Source organism: Amia ocellicauda, chromosome 7 (genome assembly GCF_036373705.1).
Source record: "Amia ocellicauda isolate fAmiCal2 chromosome 7, fAmiCal2.hap1, whole genome shotgun sequence".
Lineage (NCBI taxonomy): Eukaryota > Metazoa > Chordata > Actinopteri > Amiiformes > Amiidae > Amia > Amia ocellicauda.
Window position 1 is genome coordinate 9,531,132 of NC_089856.1, and position 24,925 is coordinate 9,556,056.

The following is a 24,925-nucleotide window of genomic DNA, read 5'->3' on the forward strand; positions in this document are numbered from 1 at the left end:
AAATGCCAGCTTGAATCACAGGACCCCGATAAAAAAGAAATAAACGTTAAAAAAAATGAACACGTTTTTAAACGTTTCAAGTCACCAACACTCATTACCGAACGCAGCAAATCGAGACAAAAATAAGTATGTCATAGTTAAAAGGCCTATTCATTCATTACTCTGAGGCACCTTTCGAGTCTCACTTCGTCTCCCTAAGGCCCCCGCCACCGTCTACTGCGTGGCGCTTCCACGGGTGCTTTCAGCTCCCGGTTCCCCACAGATAGGGCATTGCGGAGAGCAGTGCGGAGACATTTTTTTATTTAATTTTATACACTATATATGTGTAAGATTAATCATTTAAGCTGTTAACTGTCAGTGAAGGTATAGGTTCTGTATGTGTTATCTTAGGGTAAGGCTTGCTTTACTATAAGAAAACGGTCCATTGTTGGAGTGTCATAACAAGAAGAGTTCAAATGGAAGGTTTTTATCTGTGCCTAAACTGCATAAAATAGCAATGCTCATTTCCACACAGGTCCCTCATCAGCACTGCTTAAAACCATGTAGTAATGAGTAATACTGTAAAAATAAATGTAGTGAAAAGCAAAGTGTACCCCCCCCAAAAAAAAAAAAAAAAAAACACGCTACATTATCATATTAAACAAAGTAGTATTCACACTTTATTGAAAATATGGAAGCATTATCATACTGTTATCAAAACAAAGGCATTCTGATTCAGTTTGTCTCATGCACAGGGGTCCCATTGGGCTCCAGGGGGCCGAGGGGCAGGCTGGGAGATTTTACAGTTTTCAGCATCATGCATTCTGATTCTTAAATCTCTGGAAAGGGAAGTATACCATAAAATAAACCTATAAATATAGATTTTGTTTTCTTTGCTCTGAAACTGTAAATTTGTTTTTCCCTCCTAGACTGAAGAAAGTCTGCTGGTTTCAGTCTGCTAGTTATCAGTCCCATGAAAGTGGCACCTTTCTATTGTCTCAGTGTTTCAACTTTTCTTTACTTTTTTAGAGGGTCACACGCTAAATCTGCATCCCTCCACATTTTCCGGTGATCAGGAAGTGAGACGTCCTTGTACATACTTCCCTAGCTTTGCTGAAATGCCTTACCTATTGTACCCTATTGCTACAACCAGTCTCTCTTACTGTCATTATGAGGCAGTGACCATTTGCATAAAACCCCTTATGTCTAACCTAAACATTAAATACAGGAACATGAGGAACATTGTGCAACAGTGTTAAACAAGGATATCTCAAAGGGATATTTAATTGTATACAGCATCTTTCACACTAGCACACCAGTCTGGGGTCTGACTCACTTTGTAGCAACCCAGAATTCCGATTGTCATCAGTGCGAAAGCACGGACACAGGCAGAAAGTGGGTCGCCAATTGTGGACTTCCTGCAGTGACCAGAGATCTATCTCACTTATAGAAACTTTAGTGTGAAAGTGTCGACCCGACCCGCTGGACACCGTGTCGTTACCTGGGCAGGGTTGACCCCTTAGCTAGTGTGAAAGTGGCTTGTGTTATTTGCAAACTGGACACTCTGGTCCCAAAGTGGTGGCATTGCAACAGAAAACAATAAGGAAGGAGACATCTCCCAGCTTCCCTCTTGACCCTGAATCAGATTGGTTCCCCCAAGTCATGCACCATGTGTCTCAGATAGGCATCTCAGTGGCTGGGGCCTCTCACTGGCAGAGGTTGAGGGTGGGTGCTTGTGGCCTTCATTCCAGTAAAGTGATGCTCTATCTCAGGGATGCAGATGGTCATTGCTCAGAGCAGCCCATGGTGAACTCATGCAGATTTTTAGCAAACAAATATGGCGGTTAAATGTTTCAGTGACTTTAACTCAGGGGTCAGTTCAGGTCATTTGGTCTGCTTGTATGCTCTCTTTATGATCATAGAAAACTCTTCCATTTCCTTGAAGTTGTGACTGATTTTCTCTCCAGGCCATGGTAGGCCAAGCTTGATTTGCTCAAATGCTCTTCCTTTGGTCTTGGAAGGTGTAATGTTGCCTGTAAAACCTGCAACTTGGTGTTTCTCAAGGACCAGAGTTGGGCACCAACCCTGCTTGAGTTCGCAGTGCAGCGTTTCACTGATTCCAAATGACATCATCCAATACAGGAATCCTTCACAGTCAGCAAGATCCAATCAGAACATCAGAGCATGCCAAGGGACACACCTCCCCAACACCTTGATATGGTCAGAGCTGAACTGATTTGACTTGATTTTAATTGATTCTGACTGCGCATTTATTGTGTATCAGGTGGGCAAATGAGACATTGTCAAGGATTCTGATTTCACTCAGATCAAAATAATTATTTAAGTAGGAAGACTGGTTCCTTGTGTCACATCCTACCCTGTGTGTCCTCAGTCATTTCCATTGTTGCGGTTTCAGGTTTGGATTACTATTGGCTGGGCTAACTCACCATTCCAAAGACCCAAAATAGAAAATATCCTTTAAATGGTGAATGAGAGTGCTTAGGATGTTCTGGAATGGTACCCGTGTTGAGCAAGTTTCAGTCCACAAGATTCTTCCAAAAGGTTTCTCGTCACTGTGCAAAATTATCCACTATTCTCCTCCCTCCCTAACCCTCTAATTTCAAAAGGTCTTAGTGGATCCATAAGGGAAAGATTGGAATCCAGCAGATGTCACTTATTAGCAACCATGATAAAGACCATTCAGTTTTTTTACAGGAATCAATCCCATCCAATATGTATATAGACATCCACTTATTACGTAAAAACATTAGAATTATGGCAATGTCTTGACAATGCTACCAAGAAGTAACGCATGGAGTAGTGGAGTTTCGAACAAATCATCATTATGCAACCGCATCCCACTGTAGAGCTACACCTAAGCTGCTGAGATCAGTCGGTTAATTGCTTTAGCACCATTTTAGAGCCACACAGGTATTCAAAAAGACTCTGAAAATTGAGATTTCAGAAATGTTCTCTCATTTCCCCCCCAGGGTAGCCACCAGAACATTATTAACATAAAATTAACATTGTATGAAACCTGGCTACTTACTAGCAATAGTAAGTGAACCTGTTAGGTCTTATGAATAAAAGGTAGTCATAATAAATCTACCTTTCGGTGTTGGTTTGGTAGTTTCTCTATGTATCCCATTTTGCTCTTTGGGAAGCACAGTTTTGGAGGCCTTGAGAACAAACCTAGCGCATGCCTTTCCCGAGGTAGAGAGATCTGGGGTCATGACAGCAGCACTCAATACTGCCGATACTTTCAACTGGGCAAGACATTTCCAAGGGGTGTTGGGCAATTCATAAACATAATTCTAACTGCTGCCAAACTGCAAAATAAGCACACATCGGGAGGGTGGGAAGCCCATAAACAGCAACCTCGGCAGAAGCAGTTCTCAGTACGTAGGTGGAAAACGCAAAACAGGGTAAGTGACACACAAGGAATTAGGTTTGGGTATAATTCAAGAGTCAGGCTTTAACGAGAGACATCTGTCAGACCTCAGTTTTAAAATGCAGTCAGTCCGTCAAGCAAGATAAAACAACAATCAAAAAATGCTGCTGATACTTTTTTTGTTGTTCTTAAAGCAAAGCAGTGAAGTGATGTCACACAAAAACAGGAGTCACCATAATACACTCTCAAAATCCTCAGTTCCCCAGAGCTGTCCAGTGCATTAGGGTTGTCCACCAGTCTCCCCTTTAATTGTCTCTACCATTTTCACAAAGGGAACCTCTTTTCTTTATTCTTCCCCCGGAAACTGGAAGAGTACTGCCAAATCCGGAAGTGTCTGTCAGAGGACCATTATCCTGGGCCTGGCTTTCTCGCTGCACCTCCTAAGTGTCCCCCTCACAGTCCTGAAGTGTAGAGACCTTTAGCTGAAATGGCAGGGCCTGGAGGTTTGTGATACGATGGCGCTCCCTACCTCTGCTGTGATCCCGTCAGGATTGGTAAAAAATGGAAACAAAGACAGTACACGGTTTTACAGAGTCCTGAGGAGAATTGTGGAAGGTTGTGTGGATTGAGAAGACAGGGGCTGCCACTATCTGAGCTGGCTTCGGTCCTGGGGGGGTGGGGGAGAGGGAGAGGGCTGGGAGGCTGGTGGGCGGGGGTCAGTTCTCATCCTCCTGCCCCTCGGTGGACCTCCAGCGGGGGTTCTGCAGGCAGCTGCTGAAGTAGCGGCTCAGTGTCTGGCTGCAGTGGCGCATGCTGCGCTTCCCCCTCAGGGTATGGCCCTCGTCTGGGTAGATCTGAGCGAAGAGCAGGGCGGACACAATCACACAGTTGGGCTCTGTAAGGCCTTTTAAGGTCTTACAACTGACATATGTTTATATTAAGCAGGGTGTTAATAAAATGGTCATATAACTTCTCACAAGACTTTAAAATTGAGGTCAGCAACACTTCTTTCCTGTTATTTGTTCTTCAGACTAGTCCTGCAGCGCATACCTGCAGGGTATAGTTGGCCTCCACCAGGACCAGGCCGCTCAGGAGCTCGGCGGTGTGCTGGAAATGGACCCGGGCTGCAGGGAAGAGACACAGAAAGACAAACAGGGTCACAGCGCACAGCCCCTGTACTGGCCACACAGCCCGAGCTGCAGTCTGCTACCCATCACCCTGCGTGACACACACTGGAGTGTTGCTGTCCAGTGCTGCTGCAGCCGGATTATCACTCACCGTCAGCCGTGCCGTGGAGCAGAAGGAAATCCTCGTCCTTCAGCTTGTGAACCTCCCCCAGCAGAGAGGCCGTCTGGGGAAAGAGAGAGAGGGAAGGAAGGAGTGAGAGAGAGACTTATTATTTAATACATGAACAATTAAAACAAACATGAAAAAAGGCTGGCTGGCTCTGTGGATCAGGGTTCCACTCACAGTGTACGAGGTCTCCTCTTTGGCTGGCAATCCCAAGTACCGCTCTGAAAACGCTGCACCTGCGCACAGAGAGACGCACACGCACACAGGAAGACACAGTTATGCAGTTATCCTTCAGCGTGATCAAACACACCACCAATGCCTATGTGCCGACCTCCACTGACACTCAGAAACCAGCTTCTAGGAGGTAAATGCACAGTCCTTCACATTTGTGCCCAATTGCAGTACGTTTTGTCTATTATAGAACCTATTATAGAATAATTTGTTCATATTTTTCCATACTTATTAACTACACAAAAAAAAAAAAGAGTTTTGTTTATTCAAGTCCCCATGACAGACACTGCTTCTCGAAACCTGTAGTAGACCTCTGTAAAACTAGGGTGAAGCAATAAAAACTGGTTAAATGTCCAAAAGTCCTACGGTAAATGTATCAGGGTGATTTTACATAAGCATTACCAGCACCCTTTGCCAGACCCAGATATAAACAAGAGTGCTGGGCCCTGTTTTTCCAGTTTAGCTGGGGACTTACTGTAGAGGCGGAAGTCCGTGATGGGGGCGGCAGCTGCAGCACACTTAAATCTGTGCTCCGAGGCTGCCAGCATCTTCAGGGTCAAATACCCTCCAAAGGCCTGTGACAACACACTCTGATTAGGGCATAGCATCCACAGCACGACTGAGACACACTCTGCACAGGGGCGCCTCCTCTCTTTGATCAGAGAAGACGCAACAGACCTCTCTCTTATTTCGCATAACAATCTACAAAGTGGAGGCCCTGTGTATTCTGGACCGAAAATGGAGTATGCACCAATTGTCTAGGTCCTGTAACATTCTGCACAAAAGACACGGGGACAAATTATAAGGAGACACTTATCACTGATCATAAACATACCTGCTACTGAGTACAGTTTGTAGTTTTATAACAGCAAATGGCACAGAGATCACATTCGTTAGGAATCAATTTATAAAAACAGTCTGCCCTCTTCAAGAACCCAGATCTTTTTAAATTTTGGCAGATCAAACCAGTGAAGCAAACTGTTACTTCAACGAGGAGTTCAGCTTGCAGGAAAGATCTGAAGATGAAGGTCTAACTCTTGCAGTGTATCGTTCAAAATTCATCCTGGACAGTGTTTGTTTTATTTTTTTCCTTAGAGGATTGGCTTGTAGGGTGTAATCCCATCTTTAAAGTACCTTCCCATACAGAGCAACCCTCCTCTGGTCAATGTATGGCAGCTGCGTCAACCACCTGCAACAAAGACAAGAGGGAATCTCAGGGCATTTGCTCCCACTGTTCTTAATCCCACCATTGAACAGCCTCATTCCTTCATCTTAACTTTCAGTGCGTCACCTGTGTCCCAGTTACCACAGTAGATATTTGTTGTTGCCTTGTTATTTTAAACAGATTATAGCTATGAAAGCACTGATGGTTTGGCTGAAATGTGCATTGGAAACAACAACAGTCTCCACTCACTGCACTGCGCTTAGGTGGTCCTTGACTTGTGCCGAGCTTAAGCTGCGCGAGTCCGGCCCAAGCGACCTTTGACCCCGAGAGCTGCCTCTCTTGACGTCCACCCAAGCCAGAGCCAGCCCCAGGGAGCTGGACAGAGACACTGTCCAGTCCAGGGAAAACTTCTCCGTCACTGACTGACTGCCTGGAACCCCATCTCTGAGAGAGAGATTGAAATGTTTTTGAGAGAGACTGAAAAAGTGAAAGAACTAGGCAGCTATAATGCAGAGAGACAGAAAGAGACAGGGACAGAGACAGAGACAAAGATAAACCGGGAAAGACAGTTATCAGAGAGATAGCAGGCAGAGAGGGAGAGAAAAAGAGAGATGGACAAGTGAGGGAGGAAAACAGAATGAGAGAGACAGATAAATTGAGAAAGACAGCTAGGAGTGAGTGAGAAGGAAAGAGAGAGGAAGAGAGAAAGACAGCAAACAGAGAGAGAGGGAGACATTGATGAGAGACAAAGATAGATACATTCTTAAAGGAAGGGAGGGGAGACAAGTCAAGCTGCCCGTCTTTCCAGACAACCAAAAAAGCTTTGAGTACAGTGGAGCCTCAGCTGGGTCTTACAGCAGGATGAGGAGGGGGTGCAGGTTCCCCTTGTACCCGGGGGGCAGAGCCAACTTCAGAGGCAGATCTGAAAGGCAAGGAGCAGAGCAGAGAGAGTTTGCCACTACAAGTTCGGAAGCCTCGTTGACATCCATGGTGGAGTTCTCCAGTTTCACATAATACAATCCCTTGTCTGTAGATGCTTTCTTTACAATTAATCACAACAGCAGTTGCATTGAACATCTACTCTTCGACAGGCTGCTACCAATACTTTAAATGTGCCCCATGGTCCTCTGTGATTTGATTGCGGGATTAAAAGAATGGTCACGTGTAGTACATAGCCAACACCTCCAGCTTCTCCATATTCCCATGATATGGCATTGTTACTAAAGGTGACTCCGATGCAGTCTGGCGTTCGTCCTCACCATAGCCCTCAGCTGGGACTGTCTTGAATTCGGTGACCGGCAGTCGCTTCCGACTCAAAACCGCAGCCAAGGCCTCGTTATCCTCCAGGACAAAGTAACCTGATGGCACACACAGCACAGAGACACATAGACACCTAGTAAGAACCCGTGCTTTCACAGCATGACCCAACACTTCCCCACAGTTGGAAAAGGAAACTATAGTCAATATTTAATAAATGTGTGGATTACTGGCGTTGTATTGAGTTAAATCCACTAATATTTACAGATACCATTTATTATTTTCTTAAATCTTACGGCTTTTCGACGTGATTATGTAAACACAGTCAAATCTTTTTTGAATGAAGCCGAACGGTGGATTGGTAAGTCAACGCCACCCTCTAGTGGTTTAATGTGTATTGCACTTACTACTAAGCTTCCTAATGGAAGGGAGCTGGATATTCCCAAATCCAAAGGGTTTAATAATAGCCAAGGGCAATTCAAATAGTAACAGGAGTTCAATTCATTTTACTGCCATTTAAACATTACAAATAATGCTGCAGCTCATTCCACTGAGGAGTGTCAGCCACAGTGTTTTAAAAACACATAGATGCGTCTGTAACTCTGTCACGTGATGAGCAATGATTCGAACACAGGGTCAAGCACTCTGACCTCACTGCTCACACACAGTCAGGGCTGTGCCGGTGTGGTACTCACTGTGGGGGTCGGCGGTGCTGTGAACGGTGACTTGGGGGATTCCTGGCCCTACAAGAGACGCGGAGAAACAGAACGACACAGTTTCACTGTTACAGTCTTCTGTTTGTAAACCTGACCATGTGTGTATCTACCATCAATGCGATCACTGCTGCTGTTGAATACTCTGTTGGAAATACAGATGTGATCTCCCACTGACAAATTAATCCTAACCAACTGGTGCTGGTTGTGCTGTGGGTGGCACCCTCACCGTGGCAGTGCAGGGTAAAGCTGGTCCGGTTCGGGCTGAATTTTGCGCTGAAAAAGCTGCAATTGTGCAGGAGGTCACAGGTCATACAGTGGCGCTGGAACACGCCGGTGATGTCGGCACTGATGGAGAAGAGGGAGGGAGGGAGGGAGAGAGAGAGAGAGAGAGAGAGAGAAGAGAAGAGTGGCAGAAGGATGGCACTCTGTAAGAAGGATGGCACCCAGCCAACACATGCCATTCTGGCAGCGTTGTGTGAGGTTGTACTTAAATGCTAGTGGTTGGTTGTATTTGGAATGTGTCAAATATGATTAAGACAAAATGTTGCAGAAAGATGTTCTTTGATTGTTGCACATTGTCAGCACATTTCGTGGCTCCATCTCTGGAACTTCAGTACAAGAGCAATGGTATTATTTTGCATGCATAGGTACAGTATGTATTTTTTATTTTGTTTCTCCACTTTATTCAACTTTTCATCCTGTGTACTTCGTTATTGGTGAATATTTTGTTTTCCTCAGTGTAGTCTTGTTTTTTTTACTGTGCCTTGCCGCAACATCATAGAGTCCTGCGTTTACTTTATTGCAATGTTGCCACAACGTTATTTCGTTAGCTGGGCAGAAGCATTATTCTCAGTGAAAGAAGTAATCACTTATGGATCAAGTGAGATGGAGAGCAGCATCATCTTTCATTGTCAGAGACACCTACAGTTTGCTGGAGCCTAAATGCTTATGTCACTTAAATCTCTGCATGGCTGATTTCAAAGAAAGGAGAAAGTTGAACTATATTAAGGGTTTGAATTACAGTGCTGGCTTTTCATTCGCTGATTCATTCTCAGGAAGCCTGAAGCCAAAATAAACAGTTTATCCTTAAACTCATCAAGAGCTAATATAATTGAAATCTGTGTAGGGCGATATCAAAGAAAAGTCTCAATTAGGTACACAACTAACACACACACATGTAGAAAAGTCTCAATTAAGTATAAAACTAAAACACACACACACATTTTTTTTTCTAGATCTAGAACAAGTGTTGCTTTGCATTTAAAGTTCGAGGCATCTGTAGTGAAGCTGAATGTTATCAACAGAATCAATTGGTTCTGAATTCTGCCCGAACAAATTAAGATTTTGAACAAAACAAGGTCTCTGAATCACAATGGCTGAATCCACCCAAGGCTTAACATAACAGAATAATTTTAATAACTGATAATTCTATACACAGGATGACATTTTTACCCAAAATGAGAGGTATAGGTATTTGTGGAAATGCTGCTCTGTGATTGGCTGGTTTCTCATGTGTGATGTATAATGTACTCATGCAGCCATTCCTGCTTTGGACCTTTATGTTTTGTTGGCTTCCATTGTAACTCAAACACAAACCAAAAATGCTTTCAAACTGTGACCAGCGCCCCACCTTTACACTACCTTTGCTGACTAACTGACCAGCATGTCAACACAGCCCATGTAAACTATACTTGGCTATATCATTTGCTGAACTCACAACTATATGCTAACATTTCATATTATTCACAGTGCCAAGTTTATTCTTTTTGGGACCATTGAAATGTCAATGAGAATCCAGAGAAATATCTTGTTCTGGTGGCATGCACAAATTCAGAGTGCTCCCAGAATAGCACTTCTGTTTATACCACTGTTTTATGTGTCTGGAGCTACATGGCAGACTGAGATGGGGGTTTTCTATACATGGGCAAAAATGTGATTCATGCAAGCTAGTTTAAGGCTCAGTTTCTCAGGATGGGTGCAGGGAGCTGTTGGGGGGATTGTGGGATTGTGGGTGGGATCCTGTGGCTCACCTGTATAAGTGTCTGCTGTGCATCGACTCCTCGGTGCTCAGGAAGTATCTGCAAGAGAGCAACACACGCTTTTGGTACATTGATTGACCAGGATGTTTCTCTAAACTAGGAGTACACCTGGTCCAGGAGAGCAACAGCATCTTTCAGATTGTCATTCTTGCTGTGCAAAACTAACGCACCAAGCGCTGTGTCTGGATTGGAAGAAATGTCTTACATTTTGCCCCGCTGCTCGTCCAGGGCGCACAGTGACATCACATCCCAGTTCCCAGAGGTCAGGAAACGGGATGGAGTAGAGGGAACGGCAGGCTGTGGGGAGAGAGAGAGGGGGATGGGGGTGGAGAGGGAAAGAAAGGGAAAGAAAGGGAAATAAGAGGGAGGGATAAAGAATTAAGTGTAAACTGGGAAAAAGAAGAGTAAGTTTTTATGATTTCTAAAATTAATATTCAAAGACTGTATCCTAGTATTTTATATACAAATTATGAATACAATTAATATTTTTTTAAACCATATTGCAAAGGGGAGAAAATCCAGTGCAACAGTACCTAGAAGAATTGACGCTGTTTTTGAAGGCAAAGGGTGGTAACACCAAATATGAACTTTTGAAATATGATTTTTCTTCTGTTCACTCACTTTGCATTTAGTTAATTGATAAATATAACCTATTAACATGTATATTTTTGAAAGCATTCTGTCACGCTTAACCTCGAGGGCTCGGGAACAGGGTACCCAGGTGCAGTGCTAGATCGCAAGATGGTCGGACAGGCGTGGGTCGGGTACCGGCGGATCAGGACAAACAAGGGCTGGGCGAAGACGTGGTCGTGATCACTGGCGATTGTCGGAGGAACAGGGCTCGGAATTGCAGTTAGGACTGACAAAACTTCGCCCGACTGAGGGAAGTGAGGGGATTATAAAGAGAACAGAAACTGGGAAGGCAGGTGCAGGGCCAATGGAAACAGAGGGATGGAACAGGAGTGCACATGGGTGACCGGAATGTTAACGGACAGAGTGATGAGAGCAGGGAGAAGGCAGGGAAATGGCGGCCTCTAGTGGGGATAGAGGGGGAGCGCTAGGGGACCATGACACATTCTTCTTTACCTGCCTAAAACTTTTGCACAGTACTGTATATTTCTTTTTTAAATTCCTATAATTTATAATGCATTTTGCTTCCTTCCTGTAACCCTCTTAAGTTGTCTTTTGAGTGTCTGTCAATTAAATAGACAGACAGTAAGATTGATAGATAGACGTATATAGATAGATAGATAGTCAAGGGAATGATCCTATGAAATGTACTGTAAATTCACATGTAAAGTTTCCATGAAATCCTACAATTTCTCACAATCGTGCTATTGATGCCAGATTCTGGCCAACTATTAGTCATGGTATTATGGATTGCCTTTGAACAGCCCCTCTCCCCCCAGTGCTGAGTGCCCGATGTGGCCCTGCCAGGCTCTTGGGGGCCCTGACCTGGTCGCTCAGCGTGGCGATGTGGTGGAACTCTCCCCGTGCCCCCTGTTTGGCCGGCAGGGTGAGGTAGAAGAAGGAGCCGTCTGGAGAGAACAGCGGTGCCTCCTGCTGGAGACACAGATCAGCACGGAAAATTTGATCCGTTTTTTGATGGTTTGTTAAGTGTTTGATAATTTAACTCATAATATATGCAGTTGCAGTCCAATACTCATTTATCTGTGTATTTAACGGAATATTGCTCGTTCTTTTAGTGAGTCTTTGCCTAGGGAAAACGGTGCAGATTCTAATCAACTGGGCAAATGATTAACTGCTACACCATTGTTACCATTGGTCTAATACAGGCAAGTCTGGTTCTAAGGCTCAAGTGCAGCCAGTATAACTAAATCTGTTTAATTCTCTGAGTCTGATGAGGGACACCTTAAACCTACAGAAAAGTCTGCAAATGTAATACAACCCCCTATTGGTGATGTGGTTTGTTATGCAAATTTTATTTTCAAATAAAAATGCCCTATGAGCATTAAACACTTCCAATTGAAACTCAAAATATTTTTTTAAGACAAAAATTGATTTTGCTGCTGAGTTACATGGAATAGATCCTGAGGTAATCTAACACAATTACACACCACTGTCACTGCAGTCGATAGTCATGTGATCTCGCTGGCTCATGAAGGTTTCCAATTAATCTGCCATTAAGCCTATAATTGCTAACAGGATTGTGATGCTTCTCGGTTGGGAAGAAGATGGAAAGTTACCTGTCGCTGACTCTGCCACACATCCACGGCCATTTTGTGTTTCTGAAGCAAGGCAAAGAGGAAACATAAACTTGGAGACTGTGAAGAATATATCCCTATCTTGCTCCCTAATATAATAAGTGTACAGGAAGCTATAACATTGAAAACAATGGCTTATTGCTGAACAGACAGAATGTATGGATGAATGGAAAATCTATGGTTCAAGGTCAATACAGCATTGCTCAGCACAGAACCTGAGAACGCTGAAAATGATTCCACAGATTGCCCTGGAAGTCAACTCTGACCTCTCACCTCTGAGCACGCCCCAGTCGTGGCCTCACACACGGTGAGCACCGATTGGTTCTGTGGCCGGTTTAACCATCGCACAGCCAGTCGGGTGCTGCTAATCCAGGTCACCATCGAGATATAGTACTCCCTGCGAGGACAGCAGAAAGACAGCTGATGCAGTTGGGTTCACAGCTCTGTGGTTGTAATGCATACAGCTTACAGTATATATATAAATGTGTATATATTTGCTTTGTTAATTACTTTACATTGTAATGATGTCTTAGATTAATATGATTCATTTTAGGAAACACAGAAAGGACACCACTGACAATAGATTAGATTAGTGATTGCATCAGTACCTGGTTCTGAAGGAGTCCGGGGGCATCATTTCCAGAGTGTGTGCCGGGCCGTAGAGATTCACCACAAACAGGCTGACTGTGGGTAGTGTGGAGCCGGCCTGCAATGGACACACACACAGCGCAGAGCTCACAGGCAGAGTTGGAGAGAGACAGTGGAAATAGATCAACAATAACAAACCTGTGTATGAATTTGACTACGAATTGGAGCACAAACGTTGTATAGTTGCTAGTGTGTTTGTGTTGATTATTAATTGTGTGTTTAGCGAGGGACTTGTGTCTGTGTTTAGGTCAGTTCAGCAGGAGATTTTGTTTTGAGCACTCCAATGGCTACTGGGAGACCCACTGCACAGTGAAGTTATTGTCTGTGTGCCAGGGGTGCACAGAGTCTAAAAAAAGTTTAATCAGCAGGCAAAAGTTTAGCCAGCCTCACTTGCTGCCAACAATTAAGAAGTGTGAGTGTTTGTACTGGGAGTCCCAGGACCCCAGACTTTTACGCAGTTAGGCTGAACTAGCTGAAGCTTGAGTATCTTCCTTAAATCCGGGCACCCAGGAGATCATGGTATAAATGCTGATCCTGTAGCTTTAAAGTGAGGCAGTTGACATTAATATTATTTTTTTACGAAAACATTTTTCTACTCAACAAAAAACTAAAAAATCTATAAAAGAAAAGCGGGACTAACGTAGAGCTGCTCAGGCATTACACTCGAAAAGACCTTTTGTCATAACTTGTTTCCTGCCCTCCTGAAAACACACAATGCAGTCTGGCAGTATCACATCCATCATTCAGCTTCCTAATTGAAAACGTAGTGTAGCGGCCAGTGCTTCGTGATTTTGGCTGGAGAAGAGAGGGATTAATTACACAGCGTGAACGTGCATTTCAAGTTCAAACTATTTTAAGGAAAACTAGGCACATTCCCTTACTTTGTGCATTTCACCTGCCTTCCTTTGTAATTCCTTATTCCACAAAGCTGACGATGTACTGATCAAAGTCTCTGAAAATCTGTTTCTGCGATTTGTGAAGATATTGCACATTGGGATGGAAAGGGGTTTCCCATAGCTCTCCAGGGTATAGGAATAATCCTGAACTAGAGAAGGCTTTTACTGGATAAGATGGGTGTATTTCTTGTAGGAGAAACACAACAGAATATAAGAGATTTTGTCTATGCTCCCTTCTTCTTCCTCTATCCAGTCTCACCTTGGGGTAAGCATAGTAGACATTGGCAGGGTAGACTCCACCCAGGAAGTAGGGGATCTCCATAATGGGCGTGGCAGAGTTGTTGATGGCCAGGTAGGCCAGGCGTGCCCCGTCACCTGACCACCAGTGGGCGGGGTATGTGAGAAGCACTTCCTCTGTGGGTGGCCAATCAGAAATAAGCAGAAATGGAAGAGCGTGAGACAACTGGACCGACAGCTGTTTTCATTTACATTGGACAAATGTACAGAGAGTCAGTCGACTGATGCATATGGATTTTTGGAGGACTGCCCACGAGATGCCCTTACCCTCGTAGAGCCAATCAGAGATGCCATTGAGGACCAGCCCCTCTCTACCAGTGGAGGTCAGTCTTAGTGCACTACTGGACACATCTAGCTGGTAGTAGATATTGTTTTCAAAGATGTAAACCTGGGAACCAGAGAAAGAGTTGGAGAGAAACAGGGGAATCAATCAGTTGGTGACGGATTGAGCAACACAGGATGGAGGAGGAAAAGGGAGTAGACCAAATGAGAAGTCGTGGATGAACTGGTACATGTTTAGAGACAGACAGAACAAGAAACAGGCTCCTGCTGGGGACAGACAGACAGAGGGACACAGAGATGGACACACAGGGCTTGTCTCACCAGTTGATTCCCCTGGGGCCCCCAGGCGGCAAACTGTAGAACGGAGGGCTTCACCTCGGGGGGGTTGAGCTCCAAGATCTCCCTAACACACAAACACACAGCGCCGGGTCGCATCAGTCACGGCAGTCAGATAAACACTCAGCCTTTCTGAGGCACTTCAGAATACTTCACAGTTTTGCCTTCAGAAAGCTTCAGATTCTTTTATTAATTTATTTGAACTCAGGGGAGACAAGACCCAGTCCTGGAGGGCAATTTGTTAATAATAATAATAATAATAATAATAATAATAATAATATTATATTTCTTAATATCCAGGGCCCTTATCCAGGGCGACTTATATATATATATATATATCACATTATTTATTTACTATTATTACCCATTTATACAGCTGGGTTTTTACTGGAGCAATCTTGGTAAAGTACCTTGCTCAAGGGTAAATTTTTCCCAGTGAAACCCCAAATCAACCTAACCCACTAGTTCATGCATTCAATAGAACAGGTATAAAAGTCCTCCAAGGCCTTCAACAGCTGACGATTGGACAAGATGGACTTGATTGAAGAGACACTTATTTCTCAAAAAACATGTTTTATTTCCCTGTCATTTGAAATATAAGACTGATGAACTTAGTCCAAAATATCAGATACATCACTGCCCATCCCCTCCCTCCAGGATCTGAGATAGAGCCCCCCCCCCTCCATGTTAATGGCTCTAGGGGGTAGGAGGCATCGTTATTAGAGCAAGATGCACATTCAGGGAAAAAAAAACATGCATGGTACAGTGGCTTGGAATCGCAGAATCAGCAGTATTGTCTCACATGTGATCCAGAGCAATGCAATTCACCACCCCTGTGCTGTTTCTTGCTTCTTCTTTTTGCATCTCCTTAATATAATACACACTATATTATCAAAAGCATTAGGACACCATACGAGTACCAAAGGGCAGCTGCTCGCACTGCGTTCAATCTGGTCTTCCCACCCTGTGCCTTTCTCATGGTTGTCATGCTTTGTCACAGATGGCCAGAGCAATACTATGCCATTCCTCCCAGAGAGAGAAAGTGACACCTGCAGCCTCTTTCTGAATCTCGCTTCCTGTTTTCTTCAGATTCAAGGAATTGAGTTCAAAACTCAGGTCTGGGTCTTACACCAACGTGTTTCACCCCCAGCATTATTTGGGAAATGTATGGGATCCCCACCATAAAATGCGGCCAGGCTGTCAGTACACTGTCACAACATGTACTGCTGATCACTGACTACCCAGTACACATCAAGTAGACTGACATACTCCAATACTGGAAGTGGTGGGCGTGTCCTGCTATTTTTGGTAATATACTGTATTTTCTGCTTTATTCTCTGTAGTCGTTTCTGCATAGCGTGTTATTAACCCACTGGTCACTTAACTGCCATTAACATTGAAACCCTCATCTAGCTCCTGAAGAAAGTGTAGTGTTGGTTCCCTCAATAACCGCTCGTAGCAGAAATTGCAACAGAGAAGCATGCAAATGGACAGACGCTGGGACGCATAGCAAAGGCCGCAATGAAAGGATGTCCTCATGAGTATCGGCTAGAACAGGCTCTTATGCGACCGCACTGAACTGAACATGTGCATCTTTAAAACTGGGCATCCCTCTAACTGCACCGCATGCCAAGTGCCAGGCTGAGCCCCGACTCCACCTACCCGGTGCCCACATTGTAGATGGCATAGGAGGCTGTGAAGGACTGTGTGTATACCTGTGGGGGCAGAGCACAGCGGGCACATTGCCCAGAGTTACACAACACAGGACAGGCGGGCATCTGCCCTTAGGAAGGCAGGGTGGTAGCACAGTAATGCTCTAACGCTCTCACCTTGCTTTCACAGTGCATTTCCCGCTAACACATGTCACTCTGGCAATGTTGCGAGAGGTTGTAGTTGGGTTGCATTTGGGTTGTGATATTTGGGTTGTTGGAAAAAATATTGTAGAACATTTATTATCCTGACCACACGGTGTTGTTAATGTTTTGATGTGTTTGCACGTTTCACGGGTCTATTTTCAACACTGACGTACATCAAACACAATTCTATTATTTGGTTAGTTCTATTTTGTTAAATGTCTTTTTTTAATATTCTTTCCATGCTGTGAATTCCCCTGGCACCTGCAGCTGATTGAGCCCTAAGAACATGGGGAGAATATTTCTTAAGAGACCCCCGAGACCCCTGCTCTGTTAGAACAAGTGGAATTGTTGCTGGACCAAGAACACCAACTGGGTGATTCTCATATTAGTAGACGTTGTGGCAAGGTAGGTGTAATAAGAGCATGATGCTACTACTGCAACAGCCACAGGTATATAAGTAAGGAAGGAGAAGTCCTAGTCAGTTAGTGCAGGACAGGCTGCTGTGCGCATGTCTGTATGGACTCCTAGGTTCTGTAATGAATGAGAACTCTGCGTTGAAATCCTGACGTGGGCTGTTGTGTTTTAAGTCCTTATAATGATGCAAGGCTTCATTCCCTGTTTAACAGCCTGCTGGGAAGCAACTGAATTTACAAAAGCTGCAGGAAGTCTGTCAGATGAAACAATATCTACCTGAATCCCTGAACCCATGTAACTGGCCTACTTAGCCTACAAGCTTTACAGCAGGTGACAAATGAAAGCAGACATATAAGACACGCACACACACACACAAACGACCATTGATCGTTCCTAGTTTGGCATATCTGTATGTATTTTCTACATTGATTCCTTACTTTGCAAAAGAAAAAAAAAAGGCGAAGCAAGTGTTGAAAGTGATTGACAGGCAAGCTAGGAAGTGCAGTGCAGATTTCTAATGAAAAGCTGACCGAACGTGTGTGTGTGTGTGTGTGTGTGTGTGCGTGTGTGTGTATGCGTTTCTCTAATCAGCTTTCAGTCAGAGCCGCGGCCACAGCACTTGCACAGCACAGGCACTTGCTGCAGTTTTCACTGATCAGATTTCCCAGGGGGAACGTTAAACTGAGTGGCTGTTAACACGCCTGGATCTTAGTTTTCATGATTAACGCTGTGGGAAGTTTAGGAGGCCGTTTGTTTGGTGGGCTGAAGAGGGTTGAGGGGATTGGGGGGAAACTGTTCCAGGGGGACCCAAATTCCCATGAAAGAATGCTATTCTTTGTTCAGATTTGTTTCATGACATAAATAAATGAGCCCATCCAAGTGTATACATATCAGCACTGGCAGTATCGGTGTTATCCACGGCATCACAATAGTAGGCCTACCATCATGGTGCCATTCCTAAAGCCCAGCCACGCCATACCACGTGGCACAGCCCATCACAGCCAGATGGGGGCTCATCCTGTGCACTGGGTCATGTGCAGGAGACACGGACAGAATGCCAACGGGGGGTGGCGCCAATCCATGTCTGTGTGCGCTGACTGGGGAAGGGAGATTGGGGTCGCTCTAGAGAACTCGATCACGAAATGGACGGCTCTCGAGAGAGAGGGTAGTGGCAGAGAAGAGACCTGCTTACTGCCATTGATCCGCCAGAGTGCCTCTTTACGGCCGGCACTCATCATCCCCCACTAATGACCGTAGCCCTTTAATGGCCTGTCACGGGAATAACTCGAGAACGCGGCGCTGAATCCCGATGGCGGACAGACACGCGCTCTGCCGCTTCCGAGCAGTTCTGTACTTCTTGCACTTTATAATCACCTTACCGTAACTGCTTGTGTAATATACTGATACTTAGGCCAACTTCAGGGATGCCTTTTTGTATCGGATTTTGGGTTTGTTTTAGTTCATGTCTACAGGGTCTAATTCTATTCACTGTATATATAATGAGTTTGAGAGGAGTTTCTTGTGACAAATGCAAGTCGCCCTGCATAAGGGGCATCTGCTAATAAATAAATACACAAAAAAAAAAATACAAAATAACAATAACATAGTTGGCTAAAGTGTTTATGTATTCTGCTCGGAATCCTGAAATCTTGAATGTAAAATGCAATGAATAATTTATAAAAGTATGAAGGCTATTTTGTCTTCTGCTCAATTTCCACCTTTCGATGTGTACTATTAGTAAATAGGACGAAACGCTGGGGAAATAAGTCTGAATACGCATGAATACTAAATTGGCACACAATTACAGATTTAATGACATTCAATGCATCATTATCGATAGACGCTTAACTTTTAGCACTGAAGACTAACAAGTTCCCTCTTGCTGCATATATGTGTTCATCAATAACAATGCGTAAATTGAACTCCACTGGTAAGCACGGACGTATCTAAAAGGCTTTCATGCAAAGCTTAGCAACAGTTTTGTGGATGATTGCTAGGCCTGTCAGATTAACTTTTCTTTATGCCTTGCAGTTCAGAGTGCAAATAGTGAGCATCCCCAAAAATTTTGCATTACGTTCTCTTCGACTGTTTAAGCAGACTGCCTCGCATTTTTGTATTTGCCACGCTCACATCTTGACAAGGTCTAAACTTAGAAGCCATTGACTGATGTAATCTCTTAAAAATGTCCCATTTACTTTATCATTTATCAGTGGATTTTAGCATTTTGATCATGGTTTCTCTGTGGTTTTCCTGTATTATTCTTATTATTGACCTGCCATCAGGAAAAGAGATCGCAATGGCATATACTTGAACACAATAATAACAGAAACACTGGCGGATCTCTGGTCACACTGTTTGCAATCCTGACCAGAAATTCTTGCTCACGATCTTCACTACAGGGGACGGGTTCAAGTGTGTCACGTGAGGCACCTTTAACCTTTCACACTGGGAAATCTAAGAGGGGAATGTAGCAAGGCCTGCCGGAGCCAAGGCGAGAGCACACTGAGGGATAAATGGAGAGAGAAACAGTGATTCTGGGGGTGAGAAAAGGGGTCAATCCAAAGAACGAATGACCTGTCTCGGAGGGTGAGTGCTTTGTTTAAGGGAGACAATTTCTTTATATTGCCACAACGTGACAACGCTCTGGTGAGAGGGAAGCTGAGGCCAGCAAATGCAGGCTCTGTAAAAAAAGGAAGGGAGAAGGGGAGGGGGGGGGGAATGAAGAAAATCTCTTGAGGGTGAATGATGGCACAGGTTATGGGATTGCCATCGATTCCTGCCATTAGAGAAATGACAGGGCCCATTAGACAGGAGGTGCGATGTGGAAGGCCAAACGACAAGCTGTCAACCGCTTAGCGGCCACAGGAGAGACGGAGAGAGAGGGAGAGAGACAGAAGTAATGAGCGTTACCCCCTGAGGTCAGCCAGAGCGAGCGGCCAGCACACCTCATCAGCACTTCGTCTAATTGGCTCTTTAGGGCTTGTCAAAAGCGCCAAGGCCAGCCCATAACTCTCCATTATGAGTGTGTGTGTGTGTGTGTGAACCTCTCGGGAATGCCGTGTCGGGAATATGATAACTGCACATGGTCCTCGGTCTTGGGGGCATCCCGGGCTGCTGTGGTCATGGACACACTGGCTGTCCACTTAGAACAGCTGGAAGTAAGCAGGGACTCGCCTCTGCAGGAGTAGATGGATAGGTTTTCACATTGGACAAGTGTTGAGGGGTTGCAATGCATTTGAGCCACACTGGATTGGGTCTTCCTAACAGTGGACAGAAAGTGTTGTGCCTTTGTCTTCTCTGGTTCTCAACCTCTCAGCTCAAACGGTCCCTCAATGCCTGAGAGAGACACTCGCTGGGTCAAGAGCCTGGGTTGCAGATGTATTTCAAACATCCCCTCTCCTCTTTCTCTGTCCTTTGATATCTCTCCACCCCATTTTTCTCTTTCCTTTCTTCCCTCCCTGTCCCCCTCTTTCTTTCTCCTTATCCTAATCATCCATATCCATCTGCACCCTCTCTCTCGCTCTCTCGATCTCCATATCTCTCCCCTTTCTATGAAGCAGTTTGCTCACACTCTGCCTCTTCTTCCTCCCCCCCTTTCCCAGCCCTTCTCTCCTGCCCTTCCTCTCCACCTCCTCTCTTCACCCCATCTAACCCCTTGTCTCCACCATCCTCTCCCCTTCTTTCTCTCCCCCTTCTCTCGTCCTTTTCTGTGCAGAATAAGAGATTCTAGCAATATATATGCCCCCCCTCCATCCCCTCTCTCTCTCGCTCTATTTTCTCATCTCCTTTCCCCCATCTATCTATCTGTCTTGTCTGTGTGCCCAGGAGGTCTGTAAACTGCAGCCTCCTTATGCCCGGCGCACCTGATTAAACCGGACATATATTACGATCGCCCACGATACATTTCATATCGTTCACATCCCCACACATTACTGCTCTGCTGTCTTCAGCAATAACCAGCCCCCTGCCTGCTTTGCCGGGGATCAGCCAGAAATGCAGGCGTCAGCAGAATATATATATATAAATAAATAAACACATTGCATAGGCCCACATGGAGCAGGAGGAGAGAAAAAAAAAAGATCCTGCATGCATACAAATCCCCACATAATACAATACGGATCCCTAAAGCGCTTTACTTGAGAAAACACTTGTAATGTAAATCCAATTAAGAACACAGTCAAATGTGTAACTCTTTTAGATGACTGCGCACTAGACAACTAGGATCGGCACTAACACGGGTCCCCGCACTCTGCCACCCACACACACACACACCGAGAGAGAGAGAGAGAGAGAGAGTGCAATATCTGTGTCGCCTTCTTTTTAATAAGCCGGAAAATCTGCTGAGGACTGTGATTTCTCTTTTTTTCTTTTTACTCGATTAAACTCACATTACCTCTCCCTTGGAGTGGGGGGGAGAAAAAAAAAAGGAGAAGAAGGAAGGGGGGCAGAGAGAAAGGGCTATTTATTAAGCATAGGGTTATTTACTGCTAGCGGTTCACAGGAGCAGAGCAGATAAAGGAAAATAAATGTGTTTGCTTGTTCATCTCCCGACAGAGTAGCGCCGAAATCCACTTTCAATTTATTATCGCTCGTTTTGTGAACCAGCTGCAGTAAGACATGCCCTGAGGCGCGGGCTGGTAGAATCCCTTAAGAAACTTTGCTCTGGCAAATCTCAAGTGCTATGCCACACCAACGCATTTTACACTCATCTACCGTGCTTTTGTAATTCTCTTTTCTGCGGCTTAAGAATACTTTCCACTACACTACTACACCACGATTAAAGATGATGCTTTTCAGCGTGTTGGTCCTTGTGGGTTTTAGGATGGAAATTCACTGCTTTACTCCCTGTCTAGTGTCGCCAAAAACAGGGAAGGCAGGGGTGTAAATCTTAACGATTCAGTGAGATTAAGAGAAAGGCATTTTAAAATGTAGAGGTAAAACATGCAACAGCTAGACCATGAGGGACTGCATTATTATCAGATTTTGCTGAAATGGAGCCCATTCACTTTCCCTGCTCGAGTCTGGGAAAGCACTGAACTGAATGCTTAACATCCGTGCTCCTTGGGAGAGTGGGGGGCAATCTTCGCTCCCCAAATGACACTCTGTCTGGTCCGCAGAGAAACAACTTGCGTTTTCAGCTTCAAAACCAGTTGAAGGGAATGGCCTGAGCATTAAAGTGTGGTGTTATTTTTCTACTTGTGGGCCCTTCCGTTGTATAATTGCCCCTTTTATCTCCATTCCAAATGCGTGATGAAAGAAATTTGCTAAGCTGTGTCAACGTCACACAATAGAGACAGGATTCCAGTTTCCAAATTGTGTTTGCGACGGCAGCCAGGCTATAAGCAACCTAATCGAAACCGCAATTGAACTCACGGCTGACTTCATTAGACCGTTTAAATCATTTTATTTTGGATCTTTTGGAACATCTTTGTAGCGAAATTAACTGGCAATCTTTGTCTGTTTGCTTGACCGGAGCTGTTAATTAAGCAAGTTGGCAGTTCAATCAAAGCTTCTTAAGTAGCTTTGAAGTCTCAGTGGCACCAAAGAAGCAGAAGACAGAGGGGGGGGTCTGGAAAACACTGTTCTATTCTGTAAGTAAACTCCGTGTATGCTTTGTGAGTGTGCGTGTGTGTGAGCATATACTTTGCGTGTGTGCTGAAATAAATAAATTGAAACACATGCCTGCATATAAGAACAGGTAGAAACATCTTACACAAAAGTCTAATTCCACATTGACACGATATTTAGCCATTGATGGAAGAAACCCATTAGAAACCAGAGGAACTGGAGTTCTCACAGTGTGTAGTGAAGGGCAGGATCGGAAGGACTCAAGTCTCTACTCACCGGCTGCACGTTGTACGCCAACAACACAAACCTCTGGTCTGGAGACACCTGGAACTTCGTCGCTTTTAGAGTCAACTTTAAGCAGAACACAGGAGGGAACAATTAGCAAACTCTCACACCACTTGAACATTTTAATTTACCGACCCTTACTAGCAAGTTCGCCTTGATAAATTTACCATAGGATTTGTGCCCATTTCACATGGTTTTACTCTGGCTGTACCATAGTTTTTTCTAAATTCCTTCTCTGGGATTTACTACGCTGGACTCTGGAAAACGAGCCTTACTCCATCGCACCCTGGTTTTCTAATCCCTCCCGCTTTAACACTGTTCTGGCGCTGAACAACAACAGAAGAAATCTATTTCCGCACCAGATTATACAATAGTTTTACATTGGTTTCCTATGCTCTTCAAAATACCTCCACTGTACTTTACTGCATTCTACTGGAATAAACCATGGTGTAGTATAGCAAACGTACCTTAAATATTGTAAAGAATATTGTAACGACAGCTAAATCTAGACACCAGCAACATCAGAATGAAACAATACACAGGCTTAAAAGCTGTCTGCTGTTCCTTGATTTAACACAAGTGGGGAATTACTGCGATCTGGCAAAAAAAACATTATTGGTCTGAGAGCTGCCCAATTGTGAAGCAAATGCCCCAGATAAGTCTATAAATATTATTCACAGGCTTCCATAAGCGGTCATTGTTTTTTAAGACGCTCTTTAAACTCCCTTTTGAAAGCATATGTTACAGCTGGAATTAAAGAGCTGGTGCTTGCAGAAGTGAAACAAAGACCTCTCTCTCTCTCTCTCACACACACACACACATATTCTCAATCCCCTTGTATTCTTCTATTACGCTCATTTTAGCTCTTTAATTCTCAGCATTTGTCACATCTAATGATGCATCTCTGCTTCTCTGTAGAACCTCACTCTCACCCTCAATTGCCTCTCTCTCTCTTCAGTCTCCTCGTCTCTAATCCAGTGGAACATCTCTGCTCTCTAAACCCTCAGAGGGTGAACATCTCTCTGTCATGCGCTGAACTGGTTGTACAGTAAACCACTATATATACCACAGAAAACCGTGGCAAAGCAAAGTCAGGAGGGGTCAAAACTATGGGAAAGCCCTCCCATTACCATGCAAACAAACTTTTATAGAGGCTGCCTCTGGGCTTACTGCTCCCTGTACTCTCAATCTCTCGCTCTGCCCCCGCTGGGTTGAGCTCTCCATCTCTCTCTCTCTCTCTCTCTATGAACAGGTGTTAAATGCACGTCTGTCCCATACTTACAAAGGTGCTGTTCTCCACCAGGGTGGTGCTGTAGTTGCTGCCGACGTCGTGTTTGATGACATGACCCTGCCTGGTGCGCAGCGCAAGCTCGTACTCTGAGGAGAGTGAAAGGTCAGAGGTCAGGGGGCACGGAGAGGGAAGGGCCCCTGATAAGGACTGAGAGGCGGGACAAACAGGAGTATTACTCTTATTTACTTTGTTGATACAGTGTGCCTCCTGTCCAGGTCCTGGAGGGCAACAATATCTTCAGGTTTTTAGTTACACCTGACTTTCTAACTCCCTAATTACTATTTATTGTCTCAAAAGAACCACTTAAACTCACTCTGTCCAGCTCTGAGAGGGTCAGTGATCAGAGAGTTGAAAAAAACTACTAGACAGTGGCTCTCCAGGACCAGCACTAGGGTCCCCCTCAGCTTAGGGGACACAACAGACCATCTGTATGACTTGTTGCTCCTCACCATTAAGCCAGGTCACCACGGGGTCATGAACTTTGAACTCCTCGCTCTCCAGGTCTTCCAAGGTGAGCCTGGATTGCTGCAGGAGGCGAGACTCATCTGCCCAGAGAGAGAAGAAATAGTGTGCCCTTGTGTGCACAGTGTATGTTCCCATACATACCCAGTGTGTGTATCCAGTGTGTGTGCCCATGTGTGCCCTCTTACCTGGGGTGAGCAGGATGATGGACATGATGACCAGGGACAGGACCACCACAATCACCGCCATTGCGATGCCGATCCCCTTCCAGTTTCTAGGGGGGCCACCTGAACC

The 24,925-nt window shown here is 44.7% G+C and overlaps 1 protein-coding gene across 1 annotated transcript; it reads right to left on the bottom strand.

The window, feature by feature from the left end:
* Nucleotides 1–596: 596 nt before the first annotated feature.
* LOC136752719 (inactive dipeptidyl peptidase 10) lies at nt 597–24,925 on the bottom strand. Its single transcript, XM_066708245.1, has 25 exons — nt 24,820–24,925; nt 24,619–24,714; nt 24,161–24,255; nt 22,870–22,944; nt 16,418–16,470; nt 14,741–14,822; nt 14,405–14,525; nt 14,100–14,254; nt 12,905–13,002; nt 12,570–12,693; nt 12,279–12,320; nt 11,527–11,634; nt 10,277–10,368; nt 10,063–10,110; nt 8,259–8,377; nt 8,012–8,059; nt 7,319–7,417; nt 6,915–6,981; nt 6,309–6,503; nt 6,029–6,083; nt 5,370–5,469; nt 4,841–4,899; nt 4,649–4,721; nt 4,421–4,494; nt 597–4,224 (listed from the first exon to the last, which is right to left on the bottom strand). Exons 1-25 carry the CDS (start codon nt 24,878–24,880, stop codon nt 4,087–4,089), a joined length of 2,277 nt encoding a protein of 758 aa, XP_066564342.1. The 5' UTR covers nt 24,881–24,925; the 3' UTR covers nt 597–4,086.

Coding starts and splice junctions, on each gene's coding strand:
- LOC136752719 (XM_066708245.1), bottom strand. CDS start 24,880: ATGGCGGTGATTGTGGTGGTCCTGTCCCTGGTCATCATGTCCATCATC. Junction 13,003..14,099: donor TCTACTATGCTTACCCCAAG/GTGAGACTGGAT, acceptor TGTCCATTGCAG/GCCGGCTCCACACTACCCAC. Junction 5,470..6,028: donor GGGTTGCTCTGTATGGGAAG/GTACTTTAAAGA, acceptor GTGTTGTCACAG/GCCTTTGGAGGGTATTTGAC.